At 45.4% G+C, this 21,826-nt stretch overlaps 1 protein-coding gene across 2 annotated transcripts; it reads right to left on the reverse strand.

Annotated features, from left to right (window-relative positions):
* Window positions 1-2,515: 2,515 nt before the first annotated feature.
* On the reverse strand, window positions 2,516-21,618 carry Pigr (polymeric immunoglobulin receptor). Of its 2 annotated transcripts, none has more exons than XM_035444860.1 (10): window positions 21,576-21,618; window positions 11,926-12,270; window positions 8,701-9,354; window positions 7,169-7,507; window positions 6,115-6,441; window positions 4,746-4,938; window positions 4,240-4,361; window positions 3,766-3,897; window positions 3,596-3,654; window positions 2,516-2,611 (listed from the first exon to the last, which is right to left on the reverse strand). In XM_035444860.1, the coding sequence occupies exons 1-10, from the start codon at window positions 21,616-21,618 to the stop codon at window positions 2,516-2,518; spliced, it is 2,310 nt and encodes a 769-aa protein (XP_035300751.1). The 2 variants fall into 2 exon arrangements, with proteins under 2 accessions (XP_035300751.1, XP_035300752.1); XM_035444861.1 differs by having other exon boundaries at window positions 7,175-7,507; window positions 8,701-9,339; window positions 11,905-12,270.
* Window positions 21,619-21,826: the final 208 nt, after the last annotated feature.

Below are 21,826 nucleotides of genomic sequence, written 5' to 3' on the forward strand. Positions count from 1 at the left end.
TTTTGAGACAGAGTCTTGCTTTGTAGTATAGGTTGGCCTGGAATTCACAGGGCTCTGACCTCAATCTCCTAAGACTGTGACTATAGGTGTATGACATTATGCCTAACGACCTTGGAAGAGCCTCTCTTGAACTTCTTGGCTCATATGGCTGGGTGATCTTTTCCTCATTTCTACTTTAGCTTCATGGCCAACTTGGCACCTTTGGCCTCAGTTTTAAGTTTTTCACTAGCACACCCTTTTCTACTTAGATAGTATTGTTTCTGAGATAACCCTTCATTGTTTTTCTTCGTTGTTAATTTTTATATTACAGGCTCCCCAGCACAGTTAAGTATTTCAGGGAAGCTTGGGTGGGGTACACTGCATGTTTCTTTGCCTTAGGCTCCAGCTTCATACTTGTCAGCATAAACGGTTTGTTTCAAACCTCATATTGATTAATTAATGTCTAGTGTTCTTGGAAGAGTTATTCAGCCTTGAGTCTAGAAAAGTCTTAAATGGGAGGCGATTGTTTCAGTTTACAAAGTGAAATCAACTGCTATAGAAAATGTCTCAGGACTGCTAGGTAGGCCTTGTTAATGCATAGTCAAGTTATTATCTAACCGCCTTTCAAAAGATAATTTTAAAACACAGGGGAAGTTTCCTTGTCATCAGATATTTAAGTCATTCTCTGGATGGTTGATGATCATGGCTGATCTGTTTATCACCATCAAGCCTGTGGCTTTAGTGACATTTCTTGGCCTTTGAGTGCAGGGATTGGGGTAGGCCATGTGACAAGCCCAGGCTTGGGCTTTTGGTTATTGATGTTAATGGAGACAGTGAATCTCAATCTCCTGTTGCAGACAGAGCCCTGCAAGCAGAGTGGGGAAGTACAGAGGATGAAGATATATAATGTCTAATAACAAGTGACATAGGCTCTTCTGAGTGACTCTCTATCATTACCAGAGAAGGACCCACCATTTCTCATCTTTTTCTCTACCTCTTTTTGCCTGGGAAGAAATCAAAGACTCTGATGTAAGCCAGGGCCAGGGAAGTAAGACTAAGTACCGCAGTTGGTAGCCCAAGAGGAGAGCAGAGGATGACTGATTGAGCACAAAGAAGAGCATTGCTCAAAACCTCTTCAGTTCAGCCTTCCTAGGGGCTGAGTTTGTTGGTTGGAACACATCTTCTGGGGCACCTGAAGTAGGAGCTAAGGTGTGGGGGACAAATGTGGTCTGAGCCTCCTTGGTAGCAATCATAGACTTTAATTATTAATTGTTATTTCTGATTTGTTTGTTTTAGCCTGTAGATGCTGGATGAAGTGCAGAGCTCAGAGAGAAACAGTCTTTTAATTTGACTCTTAGAAGAACAGCTGCTCCCAGGCTCCATCTTCTTCCTGTCTGCTCAAAACTCTCCAAATACAGAGGGTGAGAGTATTTGTTCCTTTATCTGAGGTCCACATGAGTGACAGGAAAGGGAAAGATGACACCAGAGAAAGATCCATTTCTTCTTCTTCTTCTTCTTCTTCTTCTTCTTCTTCTTCTTCTTCTTCTTCTTCTTCTTCTTCTTCTTCTTCTTCTTTTCCTCCTCCTCCTCCTCCTCCTCTTCCTCCTCTTCCTCCTCCTCCTCTTTCTGCTTTGAAACAAGGTCTTTATGTATCCCAGGCTGGCCTCAAACTCCCTGTGTGGCCAAGGATGACCTTGAACTTGTGATCCTATTTCTACCTCTTGAATGCTGGGATGGCGCGTGTACACCAGCATGCCCACTTTACTCATTTCCTCTTAACTTCCTCAGGCCAAAGTTCACCCTCTGATAAAGGCAGAGGTCTTGAAGGCAGATCCCAGGCCAACAGCTAGGAGTCACCAAATCAGGTTTGACACTAATTTATCTCATGGGTGCCCTAGAGCAAGTATCTTCCATTTGAAAACTGTGGTGTCCTTAAGACTTAGGTATGCCTCAGACTCCAGGGATTACTTATGTTTCCCTATAAGGTTCAGAGGCAGGAGGTATGCCTAGTAAATGGTGCCATGTCTTAGTAAAAAGACAGGATCTGGGAGGAGATGGGGTCTCTTCCAGTGATGTGTATTGGAAAGGCTGTGGCCTGGGTCTCAACATTTAGTAGGCACCTGAATTCTAATGAGTTTTCAGATGTGTCTTTTGAATGGATAAGGGAGGAAAGGAGAGATGGAGAAGAGAAGAGGTGCACTGACATCCCATCACATGTTGTAAGAGGCTTCAAATGGCTCTCCCTCCTGAGGTGAGCCCTAGCTCCAAACCTCTTCTCTCAGAAATGTCTCTCAGGCTTGACTCCTCATTTCCACCTTAGTTAATCTTTTAACAGAGACAAGCTGCAGGTCAGAACTCCTCACACTTCCCAAACAGGCACAACGAGGCGAGGCCAGGCTTTGATAACTGAGGACAGGACCAGCACAAGTCTGAAGACAGGAGGGAGAAGCCTAGGAGATGAGTGAGTGAAGGCTGTGGGTGGATCAGTGTGATTCTCAGTTGATTGTCACAGGCATGGGTAGGCACTCAGCACTGCCTAGGCTTCCTTGGGACCATCATGGACCTGTGCAGCTATGTTGCTGGACTGGAGCAGGAATGCTGAGTAGGCCAGGTCAGCTTCCTCCTTGGATGACTGGGGAGCAATAGGAGAGGCATTAGTAGATGGGCGAGAAGAAGGGCATGCATGTGAAATTCTGCGTTTCCCGTCTCTGCTGGAGCAACACACACTTCTGAGGCCTTGCTCTCAGTCCAGCCCCCATGCTCAGCAGGAAGGGCTAAATTTTGAGAAATGGAAAGTTGTAGCCTCTAAAAATATCTCCCACTGTCTCACTACCCCCTTATGCAAAGTGGAGTGGAACACCCTCTGCCGGTGGGGACTGTCCCCAGAAGCTATGCTATTGTTGTCCACAGGTGAGGTGGCTTAGGTTGTTGTTGGCCAAGATGTCCTGTGTTTTCTCTTTCTGTCACCCTAGAGGGGTAACTTTTTTAGCACTGAACAGATGGCAGGGGCTCATCTCTAGGACTAACTCTACATCCTGACTCTGCTAAATGCAGGATCTCTGACGGGATAAGGGAGAGCAGATAACTTAAAAAAGAGTCAGTACCCCACAATACTCCTCATAAGGAGACTCAGGGAGACAAGAAAGGAGGGCAATTTGCAATCAAATGGCAGGAGTTGCCTCTTCTGGGGTTTCACGATACTGGTTGAGGTGGTCAAAGGCTTCTGGTGGTGATCAAGATGCCCACTATGAATAAACATTCCCTGCTTCAGGCCAAAGGAGAGTCCTGAGGAAGCTTTCAAAGGAGGATGTGTGGTCATGGAAAGGCCCCGAGGCCCCATAGCTCAGGAAGACCACCCACTCAATCCTCACTGTTAACATGTGACCTTCCCTTTCCGCCTGTGACCACATCTTCAGGTTCACAGCCTACAACTGAGCCCCCTCCTTCTGAGGCTTCACACTGAAGGATCTATCTCCTTCTCACAAAAATCCTCTTGAATACAGTATTTGTACCGTCTTCCCTGTTTGGGGATTAATCCAGATGGGGGTGACTTTGTCCTGATATCCAACTGCAGTCCGAATTCCCTGCTATGCAGTGGGATATCCTTCTCCCTTACCCGTTTTGCCTTCTTGGATTCTTCTGGCTCTGTGGCAATCTCAGTGGTAGTCACGATTTCTGCACGGGGGGAGAGAGAGTGTCCTTAGCTCTAACTATCTCTGTTCCTTTCCAGATGGGGACAGGTCCAGTTCTGGTCTCCCAAGGGCTGAGCATTCTCAAAATACATACCATCTTTTCTTTCGAGAGCTGTCTCCTGAAGGTCTGGAGAGGCCCCCATGTTGTCATTGCCTCCCAAATCCCTAGAGTTCTTGAAGTCTGCCATGCTGATGTCTGTCCTGTAGCTGCTGATTGACATCCGGTCTGTTGGACAGAGGAGTGGGGGGGGGGCATGAGTAAGGAGAGCAGGGTGCATTGCTGTCCCTGAGAAGACCTGCCACATGCCACAGCCCAAGCAACACCAAGGATGATGCTTACCTCCAAATCAAACTGGAAATAGTCTGACTCCCTTTCTTGGGCAGTCAAGACTCTAGGACCTTTGCTAATTTGTGACTTACTGGTTCACAGCACTCAATTCTAGCTTAAATTAGCCCCATGAAAGGTGGTTATTGCCCTGTCTTGAGCCACATAGAAATGGGCTATACCTGAGTCACGTGGCTAATTAGCTGAACAGGAGGTGAGGCAGGGAGCATTCTGGGTACTCACCTACATTCTTCCGGTGTCGGACTCTTGCCACCCACACAGCCACAGCACCCCCTGCCAGCACCAGACCCAGGGGCACCAGGGTGGAGAACAGGATTTTGGAATGCCCCTTCTGTTCATCAGCACTGCAAGAAGGATTAAGTCAGGCCACCACTGAGAGGGAGATCTCAGGATGTGCTGGATGGCTGTTCCAGCTAGAGGTTCCCCACCCCCAGTCTATCTACTCTATCTTTTTGATGCAGTTCTTAAGTCTGTTTTGCTAAGAACCACCCCATGCCCCCGAACCAGCAAAGCAAGGACCTGGCCTTCTCTGTATTCCAGGCTTGAGCTATTGAACTGGATGGACTTCTCCAGAAGGGATGTGCACCCTCCCCTCCCCTGATAAGAATAAGCCAAGGCTGTGAGAGCTGAATGTCTACTAGTCTTTTTCACACTCTGTTACTTGGTTCTAGTGGCCCAGACTTGGGGCTTGGCCTCTGGAATGTTCTCCGAGTGGAGAATCTGCTCACCTGCCAGCATCCACAGCAGCTCTGTTCTCCTGAGCTTGGTCTCCCACACTGTTTATCTCTCCTTCCTCTTCAAGAAGGCTGGGGTTTGGAATGGCTTTGTTCTCATTGTCACTGACACCGGAGTCAACTACCTCTTCTTGTGGAGCAACATTTGCAGGTGCGTTTGCATCCACTGGGCTGACTTGGCGTGACCCTGAAGCACAGCAAAGCAAAGCCTGTTATGGTTTTTCCTCTGTGTTCTTATGCCTGTGGGTTAGGGACAAATCACAGGGTGAGACCTCAGAGCTACTGGGGTGCACTCTGGACTAGCACTAGACTCGGTAGCGAAGACTTTCTCTAGACCCCAGACGTTATTTTCTACTCTTACTGCCCCCTCACCGTGATTTCCTCTCTCCAGTTCTCTACCCTATTCTTACCAAGTTCATTTCCATTATCAAGGATCTATGTAACAGATTCACCTGCGACAACAGGCTGACAGAGAGATTGATTTTTCACAGCTTCAAATCCTGTCCTAGGGCTGCCTCCAGGCAGCAGCATAGCAATGGCTTCTAGTGAGCCAGTGTTGCTGGACTCAGACTTCCGGAGATATCTAGGGGCTAAGAAGCCCTTATCATACAGGATATCTTATATGACTTTTTCTTTCCGTGTGTGTGTGTGTGTGTGTGTGTGTGTGTGTGTGTGTGTGTGTGTGTGTCTCTGTGTGTGTGTGTGTGTGTGCTTTCCAAGACAGGATTTTCTCTGTGTAATAGCTTTGACTGTCCTGGAATTAACTCTGTAGACCAGGCTGTCCTCAAACTGACAGGGATCTGGCTGACTCTCTCTCCCAAGTGCTGGGATTAAAGGCATGGACCACTAACTACCACCTAACTTATATGACATTTTAAGCAGAGGCTGGGGATACAAACTTATCGGATGAGCTTGTCTTAATTGTTTCTCCCCCTTTACTCTTTTGGTGTCAAGAATTGAAACCAGGGCATTGTGCACCATAAGCACATGTTCTAATCCAAGCTACACCCTCAGTCCTGTGCCTTAGTGTTCTTGGTCAAGACGTAGGTACCTGACCATCTTTGGAGAGCAGTCTTAGACAGTTGGAGGCTGATCAGTGTGCTGATGTGAGTGTGACTCTGAAATTGTTAGGCAGGATTTCTGGATAGAGAGGGAGCTTCACTCTGATGTGAGAGGCACCTGTGAGACTTGTCTTATTACTCAGATTAAACAGAAAAGCTCCTACTATTTGCTTCCCTACTCCTTTCCTCTCATAGGAAACCCTGACAGTTATTCCTGATGGAGAAGCTTCAAGGTGGGGCCATTGATCAGCCCTGCCATGGGTGCTGTGGGGTGCAGGCACTGACTACCCTTGGAGACTTACCACCTGTCCTCTCTTCAACTGCTACATAGATGGCTGTAGTTTCTCCATAGTCCTGGCCTTTCCTCACCCCACACCAGTACCAGCCTTCATCGTTCTTTGAGACTGGGTTCAGGGTCATCGAGATGACCTGATTGTCCTGGTCACAGCTCACAGAGGACTGGCGGGCTGCTTCATTATGGCTAGGCAGGATGTGGCAGCCCTTGTTGCTCCACTTGCACCAATATTTCTCATGGGAGTAGTATTTGCATGGATAGTGGCAGGAGAGTGTGAGGGTCTCTCCGAGTACAGCAATCGCATTCTGTGGTGTCACCTCAAGGTTTGGCTTTCCTGTAAGTAGCAAAGAAACACAGAAATTGAGACTTGGAGATGCTACGGGGGAAAAAAAGTGGTGGTTTTGGTGTGTCGTGTGCATTTCCTCTGAAGATAGCATTGTAATACACTGTTCTGAATACATAAGAAGCAGAGGATATGCTAATAGAATAACTATTGATGACCACTGTATCAGCCCAGAGTTTGGCATAGTACATACAGCCTTGCTCGATGGCCTTCTTTACTCCCTTTTCTTTCTTGCCTCTTTTGTTTGTTTGTTTGTTTGTTTGTTTGTTTTGAGACAGGGTTTCTCTCCCTAGCTGTCCTGGAACTCGATTCATAAACCAGGCTGGTCTTGAACTCACAGAGAATCGCCAGCCTCTGCCTCTGCCTCCTGAGTGCTGGGATTAAAGGCGTGTATCACCACACCTGGCCCCTTACTTTTCTTTACTTATTTATCTTTTCTAGGCTTAGCACAAAGAGCATGTTCAATATTCTACTCCAGGGGGCATCTGTCTGCAACAAAGGAGGCTAATATTTGGTATCAGGAAGTGTTGCAAGTGATGACTGAAAGAACATTGGGGTGCTGGTCATGGGTGTGGAAATGTGACCTCTGGACAAGTAGCTCCTTCTGACACCAGCATGGCTGGAGGTGGCATAGCAGGAAAGATGTGTAGGGAATAGATGAGGCTGCTGCTGTTGGAATAATCTTCAGCCTACCCCTTCCCACCTGCTCCATGTCAACTCTCACCTTCAGCAACCTGGAGCTCTACAGTGCTTCTCCAGCGAGAGTCACCATTGGTCAGACACCAGTAGGAGCCGGCATCCTGGGTGGTGAGCTGGTTGAGGATGACAGTGTAGCTGCCATTGCCTGGCTGATCGAACAGTGCCAGTCGGCCTTCATACTGTTCATCCACCACCCCCTGGCTCTCCACAAGCACCGGGCAGTGTCCGTTTCCGTCTGCTTCCCAGCGACACCAGTACTTGAGGCTGCTGCTTTCCTTGGGGTTGTAGGGACAGACTATAGCCACAGAGCCTCCTGTGATACCCTTTACCACGGAGCGACTAGGGGGCATGGTAGACTCTGGAAGGACAGATGGAGATGGTATGAAAGGACAGAAATGCCAAAACAGCCTTGCATACCCCAGGCAACTTTTCTTCCCAGGACATCCACCGTGGAGAGAGGAAAGTTAAGACAAATCACTGCCTCCCTCCTCAGAAAATGAAATATATTGTATTCATGTCTGAGTCTGTAGCTATAGTCTGGGGGCCAGTCTCCAATGACTTCAGTGTGGATATCTCATTGCTCTCTTCATTCTCAGCTGGGAATGAATGGCATTTAAGAGAGAATATTAGCTCCTCTATTTTGGCTTCTTATAAAGTCTCCCTCTGTATAACCCTTTTAATCTGTTCCTTAGCATATCTTACAAAATGGCTTAATGTATTGTACCTAATTTAAGAAAAATATATTTGGAATAGGTATACTTTACAATAGAAACTAAAACAATGAGGTGTGATTTCAGTAAAGACCCCAAGAGTCATCTTCAAGAAAACAAAAGCTAACGCAGAGGTCCAGGGACCCCATGGCTAATGATGATGTCAGGGATGCTGATGAAGACCCAGAGTTAGCAATAGGAGAATGGTGTCAGGAACATAGTCCCCTTAAAGAAAAACCATAAGGGCAGGTACTTTGAACTTCAAGAACTGGCTTGCTGCTTCTCATGAGGGTGAGTGTGTGCACTGTGCTCCAGGGTGAAAGGGAGCATGGGGTGAATTGTTCTGCCTTGTTGATAGCTCATGGAGGTTGTTCCAAATAACAAACAACCCTTAGAGCTGAGTGAGTGGAACATTTAGGTGCTGGGGTATTGCCTTTCCTGGAAGCTTTAAGGTCATGGTACGCCAATGTTCTCCCATCTGAGTGTGAGGGTTGTACAACTTCTTTGGAGTTGGATGGGAAGAGGATGTGAGCCTACCATGGTACTGACTCTCATCTGCTAGTCATGCCTCCCGCAGAGGCTTTACTTTCCTTATTCTTGTTACCCAGGGATAACTACCACCAGGCCCTTGATAATAATTGGGAAGAATTATTGGGAACTAGCATTTAGGAGAGGCTGCATTTTCTAGATCTCATAAACTGTTTTCCACTTAGTTCAAGACTTTCCAGAGAGTAGATACCGCTGACTGACATGAACATTGATGAATGTATCAGAGAGTTAAGCCAGTGTCTCATCTGCCATCCATGCCATCCCATCTTGCTTGCCTTTTGGAAGGTCTTACCTTCATTTACAAAGAGTTGCCAAGCTTGCATGGGCCAACCTTCTTGAGGCAGACCAGAACTGTGGGCTCCACAAAGGTACTGCCCTGCATCTTCCTTCTTCAAGCCTGTGATCAGCACACTGAAACGGCCATTGTCATCCTTGTGGGTTAGCAGGATCCTGCCTTCAAAGGCTGGATCCCTCCTCCCCAGGGTGTTGATGACCACATCGCAAGTTTCCTTGTTCATCCGGCACAGATATTTGGCTACATCTGCCACCTCACGGCCCAAATCACAGTCAAAAGCCACTGAGGCTCTCAGATCTCTATAAACCAGCTCTGGCTTAGGGTCTAGTACCTGGAGGTCAGCATTGTTTCTATCAGCACTAGAACCTTCCCCAGCCTGGCAAACATACAGCCCAGCATCACTGTGTCTTAGGTGAGTAATGTTGACATTGAATAGTTCTTGGCTGGTCCCTTTCATAAAAAGAATTGCTCTGTCCTTGTACTTGGGGTTCACGTATTCAGTAGAGTCAATGACAAGTTCACAGGTCTGACCTATCTTCTTACACAAGGATTTCTTGCTATGAGCATTCTCCTTTTTGAAAGGGCAGGCAATGGTCACGCTTCTGCCTAGATCCTTTGTGTAGACATGAGTGTCAACTGGGAACTCAGGAGCTGAGGAGTGAAGAACAGGAGTAAATTGCAATTTTTGTTTGTAACATAGAGCCATTTGCTATTCCTAGCGAGGGTTCTGGGTGGGCCACTGACCTAGAATGGCCTCCTCCCTAAAGGAACACTGTCAGAATTTTTCTGTTGGAACTTACACAATGATACACCAAAACAAAGGCTCCCAAAGCAAAGGTTTTATTTTGGCTTTCTCCCACCCTTTTGTTTTTCATGCCATTATTCCCAAAGGCAAGCCTTAGGAACCGGAATTCCTCTTCTCCAAGGCAGATCATGTAGAAACCATAACCTCTTTATCCTAGCTATCTACAAACCCTAAAAATCGTACTTCAACCTTCCCATTTTTCTTTGTAACAATAGGGCAGAAAGAAACTCCTGACATACCACTCTACATATCAAGGTCTTCACTGCCTCACACCCCAAAAGAAGCACTACAGCTGAGGGGCAAGAGAACGGGAGCAGTTGGAGCCTTGCTGGGATTTCTACTCAGTCTTCTGCTGCTAGCGCATACCTGCTTTGTCTCATCTCTGTAAGGCCACCCCTGCTTCCTGGAACCCAATACAAAAGTTGCATAGGAACCAGATCTTTGCATGGTCATTGTGAAGGTTCCTGTGATAGTAAAACTTCAATAAATGGGGGATGGAGAGATGGGTCAGCAGTTAAGAACCCTGACTGCTTTCCCGGAGGACCAGGGTTCAATTCCTGGCACCCACATAGTGGCTCCAACCACCTGCAACTCCAGTCCCATGAAATCTGACACCTCTTCTGGCCTCTGAGGGCACCAGGAACACATTTGGTGCATAGAAGTATAGGCAGACAAAACACTCATACACATAAAATAAATAAATAAAATTTAAAAATCAACTTGGTTAAATGAAGCTATGTGTTTTCTTGTTACCCTGTCTTTTGTCGTGGAGGTATTGGCTATGACTTTTATGAGTGAAGTCAGCAATCACCCATCCAGCTCTTCTTCCAGGGCCCAGCCTGACTTCCATCTCCTCAGGAAGGGTTTCCCTAGGCTTGCACTAGTTTCTCCCTTCTTTGTGTCCTCCTGAACCTCCTCATCACTCCTTGTATCCAGTCTAGGCTCTACCTCTATAGACTGGAGGGTGGAGACATTTTCTTCACCTTTTCCCTCTCTGCTGTGACTGACACAATATCTCTTTTTGGTAGGTGCTAAATTAGCATGTGTAGAAACAAACAGAATTGAACATGAATTGCCTAAAAATAATATTCCAAATATTCTGGGCTGCCTTAAGAAGTAGAGTCTTTTATTGGGTGTGTTTAATTGGATCCTGTTTCCCCAGCATCTGCACTACTCTTCTAGGTATCAAGAATCCTCCTCTTCTCTTAGGGAATCTGTAGTGTTATGACTCTCCATGGGCATAGGAACGACTTTCCTATGGTACACACATGCCAAAGAGCAATGCATAGTCTCAGAGCCCATGTGAATTTCTTCCCTTGTGCTTTCTCTTTTAAGTTTCCTTGGACAATCAGAGGTGCCCTCACCAGTGAACTCTTGACAGAAAACCTTTTTCTCCCTCTCTTCTTTCAAGTACAGTGGGTTTGTTTAGTGGCCAACCTCTTTAGGGGCCCAGACTTCAGTTAAAAAGAATCTAATTCATGCTGATAGTTCTAATGGACTAACAGATCCCACTAAAATCTATTTATGATGAAGTCTTCTATGGCCTGAAGCCTTGATACAAAGGGACATTGTGGTAGGAATGTCAGGATTCTTAAAACTCTCTTGGTGTATTTTTCTACGTCATTGGGTGCTATAGATGTTCCAGACACTGATGACATGGCTGCTTCAAGGTAAGGTTAAGCAGAAAGTTTTAATTGTAGATATGAGGGAGAGTACAGACAGGCATCAGGAAGTGTCCAGAGCATGGAGAGAATGAAGAAGACTGAACATAGTCAGCAGACTAGAAGAGAAGTGGGACCATGGTAGGGGGTGAAGGGAACAAAGAAAGTATGGGCCAAAAGGAGGGCGCATAGTCCAAATAGCAGAGCTTGAGGAGAAATGAGGAGCTGCGGGAAGGGTGGCAGCATGGGCTTTGAAATGTCTAACAGGTGCTCGTGATACTGAGGAAGCCTGGGGGCCAGAATTTGCTTTGGTATGCTAACAAACACCTCAAATTTAGTCATTTGTCCTTCTGTCAGTGGTAAGGGAAACAGCTCCTTTAGTGGAAGGGAACCAGCTTCACAAGTTCCTGAGGAATGATGGCTTTTGTCTGTCCTCCAGAATTTGAGGAAAAGGCTTTTCCTTGGGACCTGACAGACATCATGTCTCAACTCTGTCAAATACAACAAAAGCTATCCTCTTGGCACCCATTTAAGCCCAAGATGCTTGTTAGAGATCCAGAAGACATTTGCCTCATATGTATTGATGTTCTATTATGAAAAGCCCTTGCCTCAGGAGGGAGGAGACTTTAGACTTAATGTCAGGATTAATACCTTCTGTAGAAAGTATCTTCCTCAGGCAAACTCTCATTGTAACTGAAATTGATTTAAACTATCCCACCTCTCACTCCCAGAAGCCCAGGGAGCCTGGATTCTTACCTTGGCTGACCTCCATGCTGACTTCAAAGTACAGGCCTCGGTTACTGGTGCCGAGACCACACTTGTAGCTCCCAGTGTCATTCTGGGTGAGCTGTGCAATGTTAATCGTAAATGTGTTATTCTCTGGGAAGTTGATGATGTTGGCTCTGCCTGCATACTCCTTGGAGATGTAGCCATTTGAAGAGACGAGGGTTGTGCAGAGGCTGCCGGGTCCTTGCCGGCACCAGTACTTCCTGCTGTGTCGGTTGACAGAGGTGGCTGGATAGTAGCACGTGACAGACACCGAGTTACCTACCACACCACTCACATCTTGGGGACCAAATATGGGGCTTTTTGTGGAGACCGCTGTGGGAACAGAAGACAAGAGTTTTAAGAACTAAGGGAGGTCAAGTGGAATGAAATGATCCACATAGCTCATCCGAAGGAATATGATTTTCTAATTAATATGCATTCCCTAGTTATTTACATGATACTATAGTCACACAACATTGTATGAAGTAAAATGGTCGATTAATCATAATTTGGTTCCATTTTAATTGTAGTATGATAGGTAAGTAAGCTCCATTTTGTACCAGGCATCTACTTTGGTAGCAGTTGCCCTCTGATCTAAATTCCTAAAAGCTCTGACCTCTTGTTCCCTCCTCTAAATTGTGCAACTGTTATGAAATGATTAACAGTTTGTTCTGGCTTCTGCAAACATACTTATCTCTGTGGGCAGGGGGAATAGCAGTTTCTCCTGTAGCTATAAATTCTGCAGAAGTGGAGTAATTGTGATGTTTACCTTTAAAATCCTTTCCCCCATCTGTTCAGGTGTGGCACATTTCTGATTTGGCTTAGAGATACATTCCCTGTTAGCATAATTACATCTGTAAATGAGTCTGTGACCTTTACCCAGGGGTCTCAAACTCCACAACATTCTTGGAGGCCCCAGCGAGATCCTGGGGGACCCCCATTCTTGGGGCTAGGGATCCAGGATAGGCCCCAAGTAGGGGCAAGTCTGAGGCAAGTCTGGAGACTCAGGGGCGTCAGAAACCATGGCTATCACAAATTAAAGAGACATTAATCAGAGTCTGGCCCTAGTTGGGGACAAATACTACAACTGAGAGGCCCGGCGTCAAACAATCCTAGATGGGGGAAAGTATTTTTGTGGACTTGGGGTGTCCCAGACTGTGACAACTGCAAATTTGCAAATTGAAACAATTGCAAATTGTTTGATAATTGCAAATTGAGTCGCTAATTCGAACTCAAGACAATTCCAATCAGTGAGCTGTTTCAGGAAGTACTGACACCTGGGGAGACTTGGAGGGGGGAGATTTAATGTGATTGTAGACTCAATCTCCAGGGATAGAAGAGATCTATCTATCTATCTATCTATCTATCTATCTATCTATCTATCTATCTATCTATCTATCTATCCTCCTGTACCCCTGTGGCTTTTGGTATATGAGCGAAGGTGGTTGCTGTACATGTGTATCTACCTCCTCTGGCTATGTAAATGTTTTGTCTTTCTATGTTGTTTGCATTTAGTGGATTTGTGCTTTCTGGTATGCTTATAAGTTTTCTTGAAGAAGAGAGATGTTGACAGAGCCCAGCCCAGTCTCCCTTGAGCTGCATGCAATATTTCCCGGAGTTCCATGAGGCGGATATGGAGTTAAGATGCCACCTTGAAAGCTCTGCACTCTCTCTGAACTAGAATGTTCCTCTTTTTCTGTGGGATGGCCAGATACAGGGTCCTTCAACCCACAAATTTCCAAGAGAGTCTGTGAAGTGGTCACAGGGAACCCTAACACCCAGACCAGATCCCTTATATTGATTGCTGGTTCTCCCTTCTCATCAAGCCCCGTACATGGCTGGAATGTTGTGCCCTTAAACAAGGTTCCTCTATTTTAGTTACCAAGTGATAAATCAAAGTCTAAATAGGAAACTAAGTAAAATGTCTGGACTCTCTGTACTGGCCTGTGTGACGGAGGAGGATTTTCCCCACTTGATAGCCCATGCATCCAGCCAGTCCAGTCATGAGAGGGGATATGAATGTGCTGTCCCAATAATTTATCCTGACCGGCCCTTACCTTCACAGACTTGGAGTAGGCTAGATTATGCTCCACCCCAGCTGTTGTCTCTCTTCCCACCCCCACCAGCACAAAAAGCTTATGGGGATGAGAAACCCAGACCACCTTCTCTTGGCCAGTCGCCTGTATAACTGGAGGATTTAGAACCCTCTCTTCCCTGAGATGCCTCTGGCCCTCATCAGCCTGTTGGGTGCTATTTTCTTTACCTTTCAACCCATCTGGGCTGATTGTGGGCAGCTTCTAGGTACCCTTTTTACTGCTTAGGAGGGGGATATAATCATGACTGTAGCCAGGAAGGCTGTGATGGGTTCAGGGTAACCATGGTAAACTCAGAAGAAAGGGTTGAGTGAATATTGCCCTTAGCTTTACCAAACTGGGATCCCAACACTGACCAAGGTTAAGGCAGCACTAGACACCTATTGACAGGCTTTAGTGTCTGGAATGGGAGCATCAGTCCAACTAATCTCTTAAAAGTACCTGAGGTAATTCAAGGAAATCATGAATCTCATGCTGGATTCCTGGAGCACCTATGGAAGGCTTATTGGGAATTTACCTCCATAGATCTAGATGCCCCAGAAAACTAGCAGGTTAGTAATATTGCCTTTGTCACCAGCCATCCCCAAATATTTGCAGGAAGTTACAGAAATTAAAAGGGTTTGAGGGAATAGGTCATGGCTGTTAGGAATAGCTCAGAAAACTTAACACTAGAGATCCAGATGAGAAGAAAGACTGGCTAGATAATAATATGACCATGTTCAAAGAGACCGATAAAAACCACAAGTATCCCGGGCAGCCAGATCAGCTTCCATCCATGTTGGAGAAGGACCAACACGCATAATTGTAGAGAGAAAGGATATTTGTTGTGAGAAATCCATCCTGCCAGCACCTGTAGCGCTGACCATGCAAAAGGTGCAGACATGATGGGGTAGATTTAGGTCTGGGGTCGGGACAGGTGGCTCTCTCTCTTGTTTCTAGTCAGGTCACAGAGGGCAACCTGGGTGAATCCTTGGAACTGGAACTTTCAGCATCACCCACTTCTTGTGTAACTATATTCTCCCCGAATAAACTTCACTTAACCTGTACTGAGTCTAGTGAACCTTGATTCCCACGCAATAGATATTGGAAAAAAATAAATGTCCTAATTGTAGGCAAGAAGGAGGGGGGAATCCTCAATATGACAGAATTGGATTGATGGGGCCAGGAGCTCATGGTCACAGGAAAAGTAGGGGGAAGAGAACTTCAGTTCCTAGTGCATATGGGTACAGCATGTTCAGTGCTAACCCAACCCCTACCCCCTACCCCCACTAAGAAAGAACCACCATCCAAGAGGCCACAGGGACTGGAAACTACATTTGGACCTTGGACAAGGTACTGTGACTCATTCTTTTCTTACTAAACCATATTTTTCCATCTCCTGATTGGTTGAGCAAAGTTGGTACCACCATCATGTTCAATGAGAATAAAGCCACCCTGGATGGACCTCAGGAGTCCATGCCCAGCAATCCTGGTGACTTGTTCATTATCAAAAGAATATAAAATGACAGAAAAGAGTAATGAGGAACTGGGAACAGGTGACATTCTCCTAATGGAATTAATGCTAATATTCCCTAGAATATTCCCTAGAAACTTACTGCCCTGGGTTGGCCTCTCACAGGCTACCAGTTGTCGCTCAGCTCTCAAGCCTAGGCTAGAATGGGAAAAACAGCATATACCCTATTTTGAGAGAAGCTAAGGCAGGCATTAGAAAGCATATCAGTTGCCTTAGAGATGCAGGTATTTCCCTGCCACTCACCTTGGAGCACTCCTCTGCTCCCTGTTGTTAAGGCAGGCACTAAAGACTATCATCCTATTTAGATCTTAAAGGGAGTAAATAAGAGAGTGGAAATCATCCCCAGAGAGTACCAAATCCTTACACTTTGCTCAGTCTATTGGCTCAAGGATAAACTGTACATATTGTCTTAGACTTGAAGGATGCCTTTTTCTCTCTGCTTCTGGCACCTGTGAGCCAACCTATATTTGCCGTTGAATGCAGAGACCCTGAGTCAGGATTAAGCCAATTGATCTGTACTGGACTATCCACATGGGTTTATGAACTCCCTCTTCTTAAACTCTCTGTTCTGATTCTTTGATGAAGCTCATAGTGTGGACCTGCTTGAATACCTCTAAGGGCACCTGAATGTCACCCTCTTGTGGTATGTGGATGATCTCATCCATGCATATAACCTGGAGGAGTGACAAAAAGCCCCAGAGGAACTATTTGAAATGCTTCAGCTGCTAAGCTACTATGTGTCTGCTAAAAAAAAGGCTGATTGTGTTCCCATAAGGTAACTTATCTGGGTAAGTTATTGCTTTGGGGGTGGCAACAGGAGGACCCCGTCCTCAAGCAGGAGCCAAGCTCTTCTGAATATTCCTGAGTCACAAGATAAAAGGCAGGTGAGGGAATTCTTGGGTACAGTTGGATATTGCAGACTGTGGATACCCAATGTTGTAGACATAGCAGAACTGTTATATTAGAGCCTGGGAAGAAATGGCCCTGTGAGCTGGGAGGGCAAAGAAAAGGAGGCACACCAAAGGCTCAAGGAAGACTTGATGTCAGCCCTAGCTCTCCAGCACCTGACACTGATAGCCCCTTCCACTTGTGGATGAACAACATGGGGTGGTAAAAGGACCCTAGGACTGTTTGTCTGAATGCCTAGACCCTGTTGTAGCAGGATGGGCAGCTTGCATCTGGGCCACTGATGCCCCAGCACTATTGTTAAAGGAGATTGATAAACTAACCATGGAACAACCAGTTCATGCCTGTACCCAGGTCACTGACCACCTTCAATCTAGACAACTGGACCACAGACACCAGCCTCTTGGGAAGACAGATGTGACCTTATTCACCAATGGAAGCAGTTACGTACAAGACAGGTTTGGGTATGCAGGAGTGACTATTCATTCACAAAGGTAATCTGGGCACAATCTCTGCCTCAAAGGACATCAGCCCCAAAGGCAGAACCAATAGCCTTGACGCAGGCACTAAGATGGGGAAATAGCTGATCTGTCAACATCTGTGCCAATAGCCATTATGCCTTTGCCATTGCACATGTCCCTGGTACCTGGTAACAAGAACAGGGCCTGCTGACCACTGCAAAAAAGAAGATCAAGAACAAGGAGAAAATCTCTGCTCTCCTGGAAGCTTTTTGGTTGTCAGAGAAGCTTGCTGTTACCCATTGTCTGGAATACCACAAAGGGAATTGGTTAGAAACCCAAGGAAGCAGATTTGTTGATGTCACAGCAAGAAGAGCAGCCACAGAGCCAGGGGGCCACTGTAAACATTTGGCCCTCCACATACATACACCTGTAAGGAAGAAAATTGAGCCAGATTGTAGGGTGCCACTGAGACAGAGGTCTGGTGGATGCTTCCAGACAGATGCCCTATCCTACCAGAAGCCTTGGCGTCCATCCCTTCTCTCACAAATCCATCAGAGTGACCTGAGATCGACCAAATTAAAAGAATTAACCAGGAACAGGTACTTTCTATGCCACCCAGATGAAAGAGTTGAGTAAATTACTTGCCACTATGCCATCTGCCAGGTGAACCCAAGAGGAAGAAAACTCATACTTATGGGTGTTCAAGGAAGGGGCTTAATCCCAGAGAACACTGGGAATTGGACTGTGCTGAAGTTACTCCAACAAGGTTTGGTTACCTAAGTTTGCTAGCTTTCATAGATGCTTTGTCAGGTAGAGGTTTTCTTGCAAGGTCATAAACAGAGAACATAGTTACTAGAAAAGTTGCTGATGGAGATTATCCCTACATTTGGCCTCCTCTCTTCTTTGGGTTGACTTCATGGCCAAAGTCTCTCTGCAAGCAGCTAAAACACTAGGAATACATTGGAAATTATGTTGCACCTAAAGTTCTCAGAGTTCAGGACAGGTAGAAAGAGTTAACAGGACTATTAAAGAGATACCAATTTAATTCTGGGCAGAAACTGGCAAGGAGTGGTTAGAGGTGCTGCCTACTGTTCTTTTTAGGATCTGGTGCACCCTCTACCAGGACAAGTTTGAAATAATGTTTGGTGGCAGCCTCCACTTACTCCTGCAAAGGGAAGGCCACAGACTATTGAAATGTCTCACAATTCCTCCCTTAAATCCTATCAGGCATCACAGCAGACCACCTGAGACATCTGAGTCTTTTATCACCCTCACTGCGGACGCTGCTTTTGACTGAACAGAAGCACAGATTGCAACCTGGGGACTTGGTGTGGGTCCATTGCCTACCTAACAGAACCTTGGAACTTTCCTGAAAGGGGCTGTACCCAGTGATCCTGACAACATCCACGGTCATCAAGGTAGTGGGCACTGAGGCTTGGACCTGCCACTCCCCTCTTAAAGCGGACATGTCTGGCCAAAACAAAGGTGAAAATGGAGAGCAATGGTGTGGTTCATCAGCATCTTGGACTCAGACTGATGCTAATGTTGTGAATCTTAACAGGTATCTTTATGCTTGAGCCACTGAAAATCTTAAGGTTTGGGACTGGAGTTGTCATGGGAACCATGCATCTTATATCCATGGCCAAATAATAGAAAAATAATACGTGTTCTACAAAATGTTGCCTCCCAGCCTGTGTTTAGGTTTGGCCTTACCCTCTTCAAGGATTCTCTACTCCAGGCTGAAGAAAAAGATTGGGATTGCTCACTTCTAAGATGCAGTATATTGAAGGGGATGTCATGGTCATTCCCAGGATGTGATAAAAATATACTAAATGTAACCCTTTTTCATGTATGCCCAGCTGAGGGGCCAATATATCAACATCAGCAACAAGGAGATTATCATTGTTCTGACCCAAACAGTGAGGCTGAGTTTGTCTGAGAAAGGGATACTGGGCACCTAGATCATACCTCCTTTTAGAGTGAGAACTCTCTCCCCGAGGGTGCACCTGTAGGAAATGAAGCACTTCTGCTCTAAGGGTCCTCACCTGGAACTAACTGAGCGCACAGCCCTGGCTTAAAAGCCAGTTCTGGCTTTTCCAGCTGGACATCAAGAGTTTCAGTTTTAAATGGGCTGTGGAGTTCTCTATATAAGAAAGGGTTAGGACTGGGGTTAGGGTTAGGGTTAGCTCCCCACTACCACCCGCTGCCCATTTAGCCCCACAGGCCTAGGTAAAAGTCGGATGCCTTAACCAAAGACTAGGATATGTCCCCTTCCTATCCTCCCTACTCTGACCACTCCACCCATGGTGGTAAATCAACCTTCAGTCTCAACCAAGCGGTATATGGTAATAGACTCACCCTAAGCCCTAATTCAAAAAGACACAACATAATTCATCTCCTGATGATGTTCCTGAGCTTGAGACCTTAATGTTACTACACAGCTTAACTAAACCATACCCTCCCTGACCTGGGAAATGAATATGGGCTTTGCTTCGACTCTGGGCCTCCTTTTTATGTGGGGATAGGAGTCAGTCTCTCTATCATCCCAACTACCAGCCCATCCGAGAATTTAAATTGTGAACCAGGGGAAAGAAAGTGCACTCTAGGAGACCTCCAAGGAACAGGTACTTGTTTAATCTCTTCAACTTGTTTAATCACTCAGCTTCACTTTACAGCCAATCCTGTAGTACTCATGTGTACACCAATAAGTCTGAATATATTAGCATGTACTTTCCGGCTCCTTTAGGAACATGGTAGGCCTGCACATTTGGCCTCGCTAGATGTGTAGTGGGGGAGCATCTAGAATTCAGAACATGGGAATGGAATCGCTGTATTCTAACCTATACCCTTCCCCAAGTAGATATGTATACTAGAGAGGATAGTAGACATCAGTTGCCTGTATTTAAAGGATGCTCTCACTATGAGGGCCTAGTTAGAAAAAAAAGAATAGTAATTAGGCTATAGTTATACCCCTCCTAGTGACAGCAAGGATCACAGATGTGGCTGCCTGGGGAAAGACCAGCTTTCATTACTCAAGATCAGACTTTCAAAACTCTAAATAGCAGAGTAGACCACGACATGCAACACCTCAACGATTCTATAGGACAACTTGAAAAGCAAGTATATTCTTGCTTATTCTGAAAAGCAGAAATGGTTTTTACAAAACCGTCGGGGATGAGATTTATGCCGTCTGATGTGGAAAATGCTGTTTTATGCCGGCAACCAGGGAGTTATCTGAGAAACATTAAACATGGGCCAGAAAAGCTTAAGTGCAAGAGCAGAGTGTGATAAAGCCTCTAACTGGTTTGTGTCCATTTTCTCTTCCCATAGCTTACCACCCTTTGACCGCCTTAGTTAGACCTATCTTTTACCACTCCTTGTCATTATGATCAGCCTTTGAATTTTGTATCAGTTGACAATGGACATTAAAAGAAAATGAACTCTCCGTTTAAAAAAAATAGTACTGCAGAAATCAATGGTTTGATTCATATGATCTAAAGCTTCTGGTTGCTAAGAAAATTCCATTTTGTACCAGGTATCCACTTTTGTAGCTGTTGTCCTCTGACCTAAATTCCTAAAAGCTCTGACCCCTTGTCCCCTCCCCTAAATTGTGTAACTGTTGTGAAATTGTTAACAGCTTGTTCTGGCTTCTGTAAACACGCTTATCACTGTGGGCAGGGGGAATGTTGGTTTCTTTCTCCTGTAACTGTTGGTGGGGGGAGTGAAACAGTTCCTCATGTCTAGGAGAGGGGAGCAATTCTTTGGTATTTGTCAATTCCACAGAAGTTGAGTAATTGAGGTGTTTGCCTTTAAAACCCTTTTTCCCCAGGCCTCACCCTTTCTATGGAGCAGAAGAGGGATGGGATGGGGGTCGGTGGGGGTCATGGGAGAATGAGAGGGAGAGGGAACTTGGATTGATATATAAAATAAGATTGTTTCTAATTTAAATAAAAAAATATATAAAAACCCCTTTTCCCGAATCTGCTCAGGTGCAGCACATTTCTGATTTGGCTTAGAGATGGCTGTCCTGCTACAGAAAGAATAAATTTGGTTCATTATAATCTGAATTGAGTCTGTAAGTCTTTTCCTGGTGGTCTCGAATTCCACAGCATTAGCTCATTAGCAATAACTTTTTTAAGGACAATGAATGACAAGCTAATGGTATCTTAACACCACTTTTGAGGATGTTACATTTTTGCATTTACTATAAATTTCCCTTGGTAGATTATTTTCTTCTTCTTTTTTTAACACTAAAAACATTAAGGGCCAAGAAAATTAATTACTTTAGTTTATTTCCTCCAAATCATGTAATTCAGAAAAGGTGTTTGGTTTAAGGTCAAGGTCTTTTTTTTTTTTTTTTTTTTTTTTTTTTTTTTTTTTTTTTTTTTTTAAGTCTTCAGAGAGGACCTTCTATGAGACTCTTAGTCTTAAAATCAGGAATTTTCATCCCTGTCTCTGATTACCAGAGCTCATCAAAACCCATTTTTTAGAAATGCCTTTTTTCTGCACTGCCTCTGGGTGACTGTGTCTCATAGGGATACACATCTTATGAGGGACATTGCTGGGGGCGACTCTGATGTCTGTGACTCCGTGGAGCTGGGATCCTAGAAATGAGGAGTCTAGGAGAAAAGAGTTTGATCTGGGGAGTTGGGACAACAGACCCACCTGGGAGGACAGCCAGGAGGATGGTGAATACGAAGAGCCTCATTGCTGATGGCTTCCAAGGGGGATGTACCATTCAGGTTGACCTCTTCTGTGAGATGCTGAAAGACAATAACCAAATGAGATGAAGCTCCTCTGTAATACCTATTTGCTTCCTGTCTCCAGAAACCATGTAAATCCTGTTGAATTAATAAAAGAATGCATGAATGGTGCTTCCTCGTTGCTAAGAATTCCCGATTCTTGCCCCTCATCTG

This window comes from Cricetulus griseus, chromosome 5, assembly GCF_003668045.3.
Source record: "Cricetulus griseus strain 17A/GY chromosome 5, alternate assembly CriGri-PICRH-1.0, whole genome shotgun sequence".
In the NCBI taxonomy this organism is placed as follows: Eukaryota; Metazoa; Chordata; class Mammalia; order Rodentia; family Cricetidae; genus Cricetulus; species Cricetulus griseus.